The following is a 14868-nucleotide window of genomic DNA, read 5'->3' as shown; positions in this document are numbered from 1 at the left end:
CTTCTCCTATATCCAATAACCAATTTGCAAAATCTCTTATTTTTTCTATATCAGGTTGATCCCTTCCAACAGTTAGCCTCATGTTTTTTGTTAATCTATACACTTTGCAGTGTTGCCATAAATATGAAGAACTCAAAGAAGCATTAACAATATTCTGTCTGCTGCCACTCGGAACAACAGGTAGAATCTGTCTGAAATCTCCTCCAAAAACTATAACTTTCCTCCAAAAGGAATATTTGAGATGCTAGAATTTCCACACCTTAATACATCTTTCAAAGTTCGATCTAAAGCTTCGAATGCATGCTTATGGATCATAGGTGCTTCATCCCAAATTATCAAAGAGGTTTTTCTTATTAAGTTAGCCAAGTCACCATCTGGATTTATTTTACAAAAAGAATCCTCTGTAAGTTCAAATGGAAGTATAAATCGAGAGTGTGCTGTTCTACCACCGGGCAACAATAACGAAGCAATACCGCTTGAAGCAACATTTAAAACAATATTACCGTGTGATCTAATTGCTGCAGATATTGTCTTCCATAGAAAAGTTTTACCCGTTCCACCATAACCATAAACGAAGAAAACACCTCCTTTATTTTCTTTAACAACACTCATGATGTTAAGGAAAATATTACGTTGCTCATTTGTTAATGCAACAAACATATGATCAAACTCATTCTTCATAACGAGAATGTTGTAATCTAGCTCCTCAATGATAAGTCGATTGTTCGAAGAAGAAACTGATTCAACATCTGGGTAAGGCATCTTTGTGAAATTTTTGAGAGTGGAGTTATTTCGAAGTAAAATTTGTTCTATTTCAAACAAAGTTAAGTTCTTAACTTCATCTTCACCGAGTGATAAGTCTGCAACATAAATTTTAAATTAATTATAAAATATAAAATACAATATTTAATAATATTTATAATAATTTTTAATGGGTGTTGATAAGAAAAATAAAATATTTTAAAAATAAATAAAGAAAATTAATTAAATACCTGGAGACTTCAACTTTTGTCGTTGGTTATATAGAATTCCATCCGACAAATATTCCCATGTATTTTTCCAAATAACTTCTGGTTTAGACATACTATTACACATCAACAACGTGGCAAATAAGAAGCGTAGATAAAAACCAGATCCAGAATGACTTGCTTCTTTAATTACATCGATGTATTCTTTGTCATCATCTAATAGCCCGAGTGCATAACAAGTATCTCTAAAAGAAGAATATGTTTCACCATTAACCGTGCGAATTTCATCAAATGATGTCGGACCTTTAACTTTATTTAAAAGAATCCTTAATAAATAAGCTTCGCCAAGATTAGGTGAAACCGAATGAATTCGACCAATGGCTTTTCCTACTTTCCTTCTCTTCCAAAACCTATCATTTAATACCCAAACAAACTTTGTAGGAAATTCAACATATGTAAGTTCTCGTGCTTCACTATTAATTGCATTGCATTCCATCCAAGCTGTGAACTTTGAAGCAGCAACAGAAGGTTTGTCCAGAACATCGTCGATATCATCGTCTTCGCCATATACAATTTGTTGTTGATTAGGAAGATGAAAATGTAGTCTAACCATAGAAGGATACCTGCAATGTACATCATATTTAAAAATTCTCCAAGATGCTTCACATGCAGATAAATATCTACAATCGTAATATTCAGCTATTTCATCGACCGTATCATTATTTTCACATTCATTGTTTGTTGGTACAACAGAAATTGTAGCTCTATCAGGACCCTTGTTTATGTATTTAAAGAGATACTTTATAGAAGATCCCTGGTTGCACCATTCAACATTAATATGTGCCTGATATCTTTTTAATAGGTATTTGTTGTATGGAACAACATTTCTATTATCCAACATGACACCTGATTTTTCTACAAAATGACCATCGTTTCTTCTCCTATATAACGGAAAACCATTGTCATCAACAGAGGAATGATGACAGAATTGTTTTGGAAAGTTTTTAGAGCACTTTTTATCCACCATGCATGGACAATTGTTATTTTCAGCTCCACATGGACCATGAATCATGAACTCATTGACAAGTGAATACAATTCAGGCTCTTCAATTTTGTCTGGTATCTTGGCAGAAATTATAGGATCGATTAATTCAACAGTGGGTAACTTGTTGTCAGAATGCATAAATAAGCATATATGACTATGCGGCAGACCTCTTTTTTGAAATTCAATGGTATAAACATCTGCATAATATTTGGCAAAAAAAAAAAACAAAATATGATTAGTCAAAAAAAACATATAAAAAAATATACTATAATAAGAGTAATGTTTTATGAATAATGAAAAAATATAAATTTAATTACATGCTTGAACTTTGCCGAAAATTTTATTCTCCCTTAAGTCTTTAATAAATGCATCGAGCTTGATCTTGAACAACCTACATAATATATCAGGCCTGTCTTCTGGTTGAAGTGAAGTATCCTTAAGAAACCTTTTAATCTCTGGCCATTTGGGATTACACGTAAATGTTATGAAAAAATCTGGATATCCAAACCATTTACATAGTGACATGGCATCCAAATAATTTTGCAACATATAGCGTGCACCACCGGTAAAGGATGAAGGTAATATGACACGTTGGCCGACATTTGAGACTTTATTGGATCCTTGAGCTTTTTGCTTGTGTAAATTCTCGTAAGACTCGCATCTAAGAACATGTTGTTGCCTACGTATGTAACGCAATCTCTCAGTTTCAATCATAGTATAGGCATCTACCAGAAACTGTTGAAACAATCTTTTTGAATTAAGAATGAGCGAGAACGAATAATCTCTATCTTGAATTCTAAAAGCGAAATATTCTCTCATTGTACATTTCGCCCGCTTGCTTTTGGTCGTAAATGACAAACCTCTAGGAAGAATGTCAACACTGTAACCATCATCTCCATATGGAAACAACAATGGATATTGAAGAGGAAGGTATGAAGGATGCAATTCACTGATACGTTGTAGAAATCCAGTTTTTGTTTCTACAACAATATCTCTCTTTTCAATTGAATCACAAATGTCACCGACAATTAAAGCGGCAACCTCAGAAGCAGTCGGTAGGTTATATGTTCTTGCATCTCGTTCCCTTCTCCCGACAAGTCGTAGTTTCATATGAACTTGAGGATTTTTCTGAAAGGTATCTCTTACCATCCTATAAGATCTAACCAACACATTATTTGAATCCAGCATCACCTTAATATCTTGAATAATATCACTATCAATTGTCGTTGGTTGATCTTTTTCTCCACTAAAATAAATGAAATTATACATAACGTTAGTAATATGTATATATATATATATATATATATATATATATATATATATATATAATGAATAATAATGAATAAGAAGGCTGAAAAAAAATACCCAAAGCATCTTTGTCTATTTGAAATTTCGTTCTCAGTATCATAAATGTATAACGGAGAGAATTTTGGTAACGATCCTTTTGCTGGTAAAAGGCTTCCAATACTATGATAATTTTGACCACCCAGTCTGAAAATGTATGGAGCGTTTCCTCTATTGATTTAAGAATCAATTTTACCACCCATCGATGTAAAAGAAAACATTGAATTGTAATGTCTAATGTTTTTCATGAATTGTTTGCTTTTAGAATCCATATTTCGAAACATTCTTTCATAACCGGGGGGTGCTTTCTTTAAATCTGGAAGTTGCACTTTGCCGTAACCACAACATAAATAATAATCCGTGTTCCCTTTTTCTTTACCTCTGATGGATTCATTTCTCCATAACTTTGCATGACATGTTTGACATACAACATTTTGATCACCATGATCCAAATATTCTATAAAAAAAAAGCGTAGAAAAAAATATTAGTGAAATTTATAAGTATATATAACCAATTATTTGAAATGTAATAAAAAATGAAAATGGATATTAATTTTTTATTACCATTTGAAATACCAAGTATCAGGTTTTCATTTATGAGTTGATCGATATTTTCTACATTTTCAGTCAAATCAATCAACGGGATAGGTGATAAATGTGTAGTTTTCCTTTTTAATTTATGACATCCTGAATTTAACTTGATTGATGATGAAGAAGCACTTATTGTAGATGCATTTTTCGATGTCATATCATTTGAAAGTACATAGTACTGTCTTTTGTCTGGTAACTTGGAAGTGATAGATTTATCGAAACCGATGTTATCTGAAGAAAATAAAAAAAATAAGTATATATATATATATATATATATATATATATATATATATATATATATATATATATATATATATATATATCCTCCGGATTATAAAGAAAAGTAATAATAGTATATTTTGAAAACAATACATTATTACCATTTGTAATGTTTGATAACGGATTTCTAATATTTGTAATGTTAGATAATGGAGTTCTAACATCTGTAAAGGAATGAGAGTATTGTACGGTTGTATTTTGGATTCTTGGCGAATTAAATGAATTAACATTTTCAGTTTGAGGAACAAAGTTGCTTGACAAATCTGCAAAGAACAACAACTTATGAAAACTGAACACATATGTATAAAACAAAGTAGTTTTTGCAATCATATAATATTCCAGGATAATAAAAAAATATGAGAAAACATTTATTCTATATAAATGAAAAATAAGCGTAAAACATGGAATGAAATAATAATATGGTTACAAATAATTATATATTTTAAGAGATGCGGTACTGCTGTACTTGGAACATTGGATGTTGTATTCATTATCTTCGATCTTTTATTTTTCAAATATATTTTTCTTTGTCTTCTTTTCTCTTTGGCTTGCAAATGGTACATGTTATTGATGTTTTCTGCATAAGAGATAATATGTATGTATATGAAATGCATAATTACGTAAATAATATGTTTATATAATATTATTGAATAAAAAACGTACCTTTGTAACCGTGATTCACCAATTTTGAAGCATATTGAGTTGAAGCAGACGAAGAATTTGATAAATTATCTATTTTTTTATGTTTAAAAAAATGTATGTTATTAAAATAAATATTATGTGAATTAAAAAATAAAGAATAACAAAAATAAATTTTCAATAAGAAAAAAGTTACCTTTGTAAATTGAAGTTTTAACAGTTGTAGGTGTTGAGGGTAGATTTGTTGATGTAGTACCCAAATTAATATTTTTTGTATTATCTAAATAGAAACTATTTAGTTTTAGTCTTTTTAGAAGAATGTGAATGCACTGTATGTCTGCAACCTTAACACTTAAGATAAATAAAATTAGCTTATAAATTAATATGCTTAACAGATAACAATTAAGTAGTTAAAATAATAAATATGTAGCGAAGAAAGAGGTAAAAAGTCAATTTGTACATATAAGGAAACACAATACAATTTAATTGTGTCCTTTGTTTGAAATGGTTTATTAAAATGTACATATAAATTATAGCATAATGTATTAATGTATTATTTATTTATTAAAAAAAACTCAATTAAATAGGTTGTATTTCAGTTACATATTTCAGTTACATATGGGAGATGGGTTACCCAATTGTCACTTGGTAATTTTATACTTATTTATTTTTGTATGTTTTCATTAAACTACAAAAAATTATGATTACCAAAATCAAACAAAATGTATTTCAAATTTCAAGTACACATAGTAATATGGGTTGAAGTTGGATCCAAATAATATTCGATACCCACACGCATTCTAACTGGTCAGGTGTGTTGTATTTGCAAAAAGAAATCGGGTCAAGAAATGGCAATACTCTCCCCAACCAATCTCTATCCCAACGTGTTCTTCATCACTCCGTCTCTCTATCTTTCTCTGACAGTGTGTATCTTCCTACCAAAAAGCCTCAAACTCACTTGCTTTCACACCATTCTGTAATTAGCCTTTTGTTTCAATGGACTCCAACCCGTCTTCACGCTCGTCGCCGGTTAACCCTTAATGAATCTCCTAGATTCCCCCACAATCGATGAATCTCCTCGATTTCCCCACAATCGATTGGGTTCAACAACGCAAGGTCTCTTGAAGATGGAAGATTTCATCGATGATGACCACTCCTTATGCGACATATTATACGTCTGGTGAGAAAACACGATCGTAACCCCGAATCTAATTCTTCCATTGCAACCATCAATTCCTTCCCTGTGAAAATCACCGGTCATCATCCTCATTTCCAACCTACAGCTTCTTCTACTTCCATTTGTTGTTTCCCCAATTTCACCCAATTCTTTGTTCGGATGCTCTCAGGGGGTAAAACCCTAATTCTCCATGGAAGCCCTGAAGATAATTTAGTTTCCAACATCCGAAGGCTGAGTAAAGGCATAAGAGGAGTTTGCATATAGTCTGTCAAGTCCAGGTATTTGTTGGCTTGTCAAGCTATCTTTAACCCCCAAAATGCCCTTTTCGTTCCATGCCAAAATATTCGAATTCGATTCTTCTAAAATCTAGGTTATATAAGTTATAACCATTTGTAGCGTAATGTTTTCCATCTGAATGTTTTACAACAGAGGGATTAAGGTAATGGGTTAATGTTTGCAGCATCTAAGGTGTAGTTGATTGAATATCTTCTTACAGTTAGCAGGAATTAATGTCTTTTGAAAGGTAATTTATATTTTATCCCTCATTTATGGTTAACTTATAACCCTCTGTAGCCTCATGTTTTCCATCTGAATCTTTTACAACAGGGGTATTAACTTATAACCCTCTGTAGCCTCATGCCTAGAGCTTGAAGATGTTCCTGAAAGGTATATAATATATTTATCAATGTTTTTTTAGTTTGGTTTGAATTTGATTTCAATTCCATTAAAACATTTAGTTGCAAATGATTATAGTATTGTAATCAACATAATCCATTGATTGAAAGAGATTTTAAAAGTAGGTAAAGTCTTCTTTGGTTTACTAATTGAAACTTAGACATCAACACATCCAAATTTGCTAAATAGGTGAGCCATTGGTCGTAATAAATTATTGATAAAACGGTGTTTTTATCCTAAAAACATTAATAAGTTTGACTTGTTTTATTCTATATATGTATGACCATGGTCAAAATCGTAATTTTTGTATATTTTGATTAGCTACATATACAGTTTAGAAATTAAGCTGTATAGCATTTAAGCAGTCAATAAATTAAACAGATAGGTACATATACAGTTAAGAAATGACTATTACATAAAAAAAATAAAATTATATAATCATAAAATAAAGATACAAATCTGTTATTTTTTGCATTTATACAAAATTTCTTGCATACACATTGAATGACAACAAAATAGAATAATTTAATGCATAAATCAGTATATTAAAATAACAAAGCATAAGAAAATTTTGATTTTGATTTCATTAGCCATGACATGCCTTGGCTGATTAGAAATCAGGTTTCAAATAAACACATACACATATACACACTTTAAAAGATGAGTACACCGTTTCCAGAAGTATTAACATACATTGACTGTTTTGTTGTTAAACTGTACATTTGCAGTTATAAATTAATAACCAAATGAATGACAAGAAAATATATTAATATGTCTATGTGTGTGTGTGTGGCTATATATGTATGACCATGGTCAAAACAATAATTTTTTTGTAATTTATGATTACCTACATATACAGTTAACAATTTAATTTTTTAAGCAGTTAAGGAATGAATAAATGAAACAGTTAAGCAGTGACACACATGCATAAACATTGGAATAATCGTAAGAGTATTAAGTGTTACATGCATATAAAAAATTAAACCACATAGTCATACAATAAAGATAAATTAAACAGATAGGTACATATACAGTTAACAAATGACTGTTACATATTAAAAAAATTAAATTATATAATCATAAAATAAAGATACAAATCAAGTATTTTTGGCATTTATGCAAAATTTGTTGCATACACATTAAATGACAACAAAATATAAATAAATTAATGCATAATTCAGTATATTAAAATAACAAAGCATAAGAAAATTTAGATTTTGATTTCATTAGCCAGGACATGCCTTGGCTGATTAGAAATCAGGTTTCAAATAAACACATACACATATACACACTGTAAAAGATGAGTACACCATTTGCATAAGTATTAACATGCATTGAGTGTTTTGTTGTTAAACAATACATTTGCAGTTATAAATTAATAAGAAAACGAATGACAACAAAATATATTAATTTGTCTGTGTGTGTGTGTGGCTATAAACATTGGAATAATCGAAAGAGTATTAATTGTTACATGCATATAAAAAATTAAACGATATAATCATACAATAAAGATAAAAATCAAATGTTTTTTTGCATATTATACAAAATTTTTTGCATACAGAGTGAATGACAAGCAGCTATATTAATCTTTAATCTGATGAATAAATCAATATATTAAAATAACAAATCATAAAAGAATTTTGATTTTGATTTCATTATTAATCAAATGCTATGGCTGATTAGAAATCAGGGAAAAAAGAAACAGACATACATATAGACGCAAGGTTACAGATACATATAAAATGTTTAAAACATTAACATAAAGATTTACTATAATTAATTTATTACATTGATATTTAAAATACATACATATAGTAACACTCAGTAATAGATTTCGATAGTCACAGATAGAATGCGACATGAAGATGAACACATTGAATAATTACAAGAATTTTTTTTACTATACTACATAAAAGAACAAAGGATAGCGACGTGAAGACTTGATAACAGTGAGAAATCGATTGAGATAGAAACATATATCAGATGAATTCAACATGCACACAGTGAATAACAATAAAAAAAAAAGTTAATATCATACCTTAAAGCAATAAGAACAGCCGACTTGAAGATTGCCTGCAACGTTTTCTTTATCTCTGAATTTTGGATTCGCTGTGAAGGAAAACAACCGTGAGAATGCATTTAAGATAAATTTATCTTCAAAATTGCGTTTTTTTAGGACTTGATATCACTATATATTTGAAAGAATTTGAAAGATACGCTTATCTTTAGAAATAAAATAAAAATTATTTAATTACCATTAATTTGAATTTTGCAGGAAGAAGTCAAAATCAACTCCAGAAATGTAGCACTCGTTTTTGTTGTTTGAAGGGTACTATCGGGAAAATCAAAATCAACCTGAGACTTTAATGGAGGTAATTGCATCATTTTTGCCAAGATGTGGTCTTTATTATTTAATTATAAATTATAAATTATTTAATTATAAATATAAATTATAAATTATAAATATAATTAAAATTTAAATATAATAAATAAATAAAATAAAATATGATATATGTTATTATCCAGGTGATGGCATAAAAATATATTTTACTGGCCAGAAATCAGGTTAAAACCCGTGGAAACCACGGTTAAGGAAAAAAAAATTTATTTATAACTCAAAAACGTAATGATTAATCAAATATTTACAAAAAATGTATTAACAATATTGAATAATTATATTGTTATATTATAACATCATTTTCTTCGGATAAACCAAAAAAACTTAATAATCGAAACAAACAATTAAAAATTAAATTAATACTTAGATTAAAAACTATTCCTACATAAAAGCTTTCATTTCTCATACGTGGGATATGTGGCAAAACAATATCATGATGTATACTCCATTTCTCATTCGAAACAATTAAAATTGCAACATATCACTTGCAGTATAAGAACATCCAAGATTGAGATTGTTTCTATTCGATGTTGTTTAAATACATTCTTTTTACTTTTTCAGTTGTTTAACCCCATCCATCTATTGAACCCCGTGGGCATACTCACTTAATATGCAAAAATCACTAAATATTAGTGTAGATTTGTCACACCAGAAAAATAACATAAAGAGTAGAAATAAGTTACCAATTATATGCCATTCCTAAATTCAGAAAGAAAGAAAAAAAGTTGATATTAACATGAATATTAAATCAAAAGTAGAAATAAGTAATTAGATCATCCCCCTCAACCCACAACCACACTAACATATACACACTAAAACATGAACATAAACACACACACAGTAACATGAACATCCTAAAACACATTTACATAACACGTGTTTAAAAATAGGGATGGAAAATGATATTATTTGAAAGAAAAAAAATATATTAACAATTATTTTTTTCAAAAGATCAAAATCAGTAAGTTGCTTTGTTGTCTCCGCATGTAACTTGGTGGATTCTTCTTTGTTTATAAGTTGATTTGAGATATAGTGCATGCAATTAGCTGCAAGAAGCATCCAACATTTGAGATCCAAGTGGCGTTCTTTAATTGGATATGTGAGGCACGTAGATAATCATGCAAACCAGAAGATAATGTATGGGGTAGGGGGATGCCAAAACATTTGAACAATAATATTTTCTTTTACATCGATTTAACTTTTGTAACATAAACAATTCCATGCAACACAGAAACATATACACACACACACACATATATATATATATATATATATATATATATATATATATATATGTAATTTAAACGAGGTTAAAAACATAAAATTGTTATAATAACCTTTGGGTTTAGTTCAAAGATGGTTTGACTCTTTTTTCTTCCTGTTGGGGTTGTAAAGTTATTCATTCATGACTTTGTAAATGTTTGACTTTTGTAAAACCCACTTGCATGTGGTGCTTTAGCCTTTAGACCCATTTGTTAGTTAGAGTGAGAGAGAGACATGTAAACACCTCTATAAATAGTGGGTTCATACCACTTGTAGAGGTGTGCTTGAGAGATGTAAAAGTGAGTGTGTAAGTGTGTGTTAATTATGTAGTCTAGATCTAGATCCTTTTTGTAACACCATATACATTCAATATATCTCTTAAACACCCAAATCACCATGTTCAATTGTGCAAGCTTAAATTCCGCATGCCAAACCATGTTCTTATGTCACTACAATTGGTATCAAAGCTTGGTTTTCACGATCAACGTGACTTTTGAAGAACGATTCTCGGTTTGGCAATTTTTGTCGCAATTTGATCAATTTTGGTGAGTTTCTCTCTATGATCTCTCGTAATATTTGGATTCATGCGTTGCGTTCTTGTTTTTTGATCGTTTTGATTCATTGGATCTAATTAGTTTCAAATCTCATTGTTGATCCAATAATTTTTTTTAAGATCAAGCCAAATCAAAATTTGTATCTGTTACTGTTCATCAGATTAAGTCCAAATATTGAGTTTGTTACTATTCACATAATCAAATGATTGAGTCCAATGTCCAAATTCATTTACTGTTCATCCGATTGACTTTAAGCCCATTGTTTGTGAACATCTTGTTAAAAGCCATCTGATCCAATGCTTCATACTGTGCTTATATGAGTAGTACTTTTAGTTCGTCCAAGCAATTCATCTTCTTGAATGATTGCTCTTGAAACACCGATCTCGTTATTTTGAATTTTTTTTATCGATCGATGTTCTTGAGTTCAAACATCGTTTCTTTGTTTCTTATAATCGATTAGTTATCCTTGGTTATAAGAACTTGTGAATCGATTTCGCTAATTCCAGAAACCGATAATGATCAATAAATCGTCAATCCATTCATTGATTTTGATAAAATTGATCAAGAAATTTGTAATTGTTGGGAAGAACAGTTGAAGATCAACTGTTTGAACATCTTTTGATCTGAAATCGGACCTCAAAACCATTGATTTTGTGTTCGTGATTTTGATCGATGATTTTGGAGTCGTGAATCAAAGCTAAGGACCGAACTGGAATCGATATTGAGTTGGAATCGATTTCAAAGGAGTAATAATCGAATTGCTTTGAGATTGCGTGATGATGTTCGAAAGTTCAAATTCTGATGATTTCGAACGGATGGTCACAGATTGTGGTTATTAGGGTCGATATCTCAAAGTCGATGGCATCAATTAATGAATGGATTCGCTTTTGGATGACGAGTTGGAATGATCGAGATTGAAAAACTGATTCAGAAAACTTGATTTTGGGATTCCCTTTTGGTAAAAGTTGCGAATTCGATTTTGAGTTTGATTTACTGGAAACTGGATTTGGAATTCGGTGTTTGGAGTCGATTTCTTGCCTGGATGTTGATGTGAGGTTCTTTGATGATTTCTATTTGAGTTGTTGTGGTTAATTGATGATTCGCATCTATAGGGAAGCGACAATTATGAATGTTTAATTGAAGGATTGGAGTCGATATTGCGAAGGATATATCGGAGTCGATGTTGATGATTTGGTTTCGCATGAACGTTTGCATCTCCAGTTGCATCTGGGTAGTTCGAATTTTTTTGAAGTTCGCATATAAGATTGTGAAATGGTTCGCATTTTGGAAGACAAACAGAAAGTTCGTTCAGTTCTGTTGAGTTTGCATTTGGATCACAATCAATTTCGCATATTTGTTTAGTTGGTGATATTGGCTGAAAGATGCGAAGGGTATGTGGATTAAAATGCGAAGGTGATTAATGCGAAGCATGTTATATGAATTGAAAAAGAAGTTGAATTTACGAAACTGGCCCTTAAAGTTTTGTTTGTTTGACAAATGATTTCATATGAAAAAGCCTACAATTCGCATGTTTAGAGAACAAAAGGGAAGAAGTTTCGAAAACGGCCCCTGAACCTTTGAATATTTTACACTTCGCAAATTAACTCAAATTTCGCATGTTTGATACTTTTCACTCAAATTCGCAAAAGGACTGTTTTTGCTGAAAGTTGAAGATTGTGCATTTCAGGTCCCTGCAGTTTGTGCAAATTGATACTTTCTACCCAGCTTTGGAAAAGGGGAGAGTTTCGCATATTTTGCTGTTTTGGGCGCACCGGGTCACTGCAGAATTTTGAAATTGACAATTTCTACCCATTTTTGAGAAATTTTGTCAAAGGCAATCCGTGAATGACAATAAAAATTGAATATTTTTTGGGTTTTCCGGATTGAAGCACAAAGTTTATGCCACATGTTAAGGGGGAGTTTTAACATGAAAAATTCCGAATAGAGCACGTTCTTTTTCCTTGGATTTTATAATCAAATTTCGATTATAAAAAGGGGGAGAAGTTTTAAATGGGAAATTCGAACTTGAATTTTTCATATTACACGGATTTGAAGACCGAAGTGATCTTGGAGTTTTGAAGCTACGAGATGATGCAATTCTATGTTCGGAAGTGATGTGTTTGAAATGGGTTTGGAATTATTGAAGATTTTTGGGGTGTGTTTTTATGCGCAACTTTGGGTGATTATTTGGAGTTTGGAATACTCTTAATCATTCGTTGATGCTCGGATTGTATGGTCTCACATCCTAGAGCCCAAATTGAAGAGTCATGGAAGAATTGAAGATTGAAGTTTGTTTCGACATGTGTCACCTTTGAGGCTCAAACCGCGTAGTGCTTGATTTTGGAAGATTTGAAGTGGGTCATTCATTCCTAACTTTGAGGGGGAGAATGTTGGGGTTGCAAAGTTATTCATTCATGACTTTGTAAATGTTTGACTTTTGTAAAACCCACTTGCATGTGGTGCTTTAGCCTTTAGACCCATTTGTTAGTTAGAGTGAGAGAGAGACATGTAAACACCTCTATAAATAGTGGGTTCATACCACTTGTAGAGGTGTGCTTGAGAGATGTAAAAGTGAGTGTGTAAGTGTGTGTTAATTATGTAGTCTAGATCTAGATCCTTTTTGTAACACCATATACATTCAATATATCTCTTAAACACCCAAATCACCATGTTCAATTGTGCAAGCTTAAATTCCGCATGCCAAACCATGTTCTTATGTCACTACACTTCCACACCCATAACAATTGCTCCTATGCTGGCTTGTCGATTATATATCTGTATCCTAAAAAAAATCAAAAATCAAAGCAAATCTAACTCTGAAAACCTAAAAAGTAAATAAAAACTTGAATTTTAGAAAAAATAATAATCCATGTGAGTGTTTATACATGTGTCAAATTACATGGCACCAAAACGTAATAACTTATTCCATGTCATTATAATTCAAATCACCAAGTTATGGTAAATAAAAATAATAATCCATGTGAATGTGTTATACCGTTTGTTATGGTATATTGTTGATAGTTGAATACCCTAATAAAAATAATTTAAAAGTACAATGATATAATAAGAAAAAATTAAAGTAAAATGTTGTAATAAGATTAACATATAAAGTACATTGCTAATTCTTACATTTGTCCCTTTATTACTTATTTTACCTGATTGTGTTGTGTTAAACTTAAACCATTGAAACCATGCTTCTAACCAAAAGACTCTTCAAAAAAAGAAGAAATATCATTTATTTTTCTTGCAGAAAATTTGTTTTTCATTGAAATAGAAACATATATCAGACGACTTGAAGAGTTGATAACAGTGCGAAATACATTGAAATAGAAACATATATCAGACGACTTGAACATGCACACAGTGAATAAGAATAAAATCCTTTTCTCCGTAGTTTGGATTAGATGTGAATGAAAATAACCGTGAGAATGTATTTAAGATTAATTGATTAGGTAAACTGCGTTTTTTTAGGAGTTGATATATGATGATATATTTGAAAAAATTAGAAACATACGGATATCTTTAGAAACAAAATAATGATAATTTAATTTGAATTTATTTAAATTTTGCAGGAAGAAGTCAAAAAGAAGCGCAAAAATCAAGCAGCCGATTTGGTTTCACAAGGGTAGTATAGGAAATTGACATTAAGTGAAAAGTGTGGGAAAAATTGCTTTGGGGGGGGGGGGGGGCTATGTGAATGCCACGTGGCCGATTTTAGACTTATTTATTATATTAGGGGATACATATATATATATATATATATATATATATATATATATATATATATATATATATATATATATATATATATATTGCTTGATGTTAAGCATTATAATTGTACTTTTTTTTTACCATTTTAGCATCTTAATTAAACGATCATCAATGTATCAGAGCTACATTTTAAAATTTATCTACGGTTTAGGACGTGTTTGGCA

The 14868-nt window shown here is 30.5% G+C and overlaps 1 protein-coding gene and 1 long non-coding RNA gene across 4 annotated transcripts; one reads left to right on the top strand and one right to left on the bottom strand.

Annotated features, from left to right (window-relative positions):
* Positions 1-210: 210 nt before the first annotated feature.
* On the bottom strand, positions 211-5665 carry LOC145012682 (uncharacterized). The gene is made up of 11 exons (XM_078971482.1): positions 5660-5665; positions 5063-5210; positions 4891-4959; positions 4694-4804; positions 4329-4490; positions 3922-4179; positions 3640-3814; positions 3379-3528; positions 2331-3259; positions 993-2210; positions 211-860 (listed from the first exon to the last, which is right to left on the bottom strand). Exons 1-11 carry the CDS (start codon positions 5663-5665, stop codon positions 211-213), a joined length of 3876 nt encoding a protein of 1291 aa, XP_078827608.1.
* Positions 5666-5682: 17 nt separating this feature from the next.
* Positions 5683-14635, top strand: LOC145045451 (uncharacterized). 3 transcript variants are annotated; one of them, XR_013681834.1, is made up of 5 exons: positions 5683-6321; positions 6473-6566; positions 6650-6709; positions 8994-9090; positions 10134-13609. It is a non-coding gene; the product is annotated as an uncharacterized LOC145045451 (long non-coding RNA). The 3 variants fall into 3 exon arrangements; XR_013681831.1 differs by lacking the exon at positions 10134-13609 and adding an exon at positions 14506-14635 and having other exon boundaries at positions 5684-6321; XR_013681833.1 differs by having other exon boundaries at positions 8994-13609.
* Positions 14636-14868: the final 233 nt, after the last annotated feature.

This window comes from Lactuca saligna, chromosome 1 (genome assembly GCF_052625555.1).
Source record: "Lactuca saligna cultivar CGN05327 chromosome 1, ASM5262555v1, whole genome shotgun sequence".
Lineage (NCBI taxonomy): Eukaryota > Viridiplantae > Streptophyta > Magnoliopsida > Asterales > Asteraceae > Lactuca > Lactuca saligna.
The sequence above is the reverse complement of the archived record's forward strand: the minus strand, read 5'-3'. Positions and strand labels throughout refer to the sequence as shown.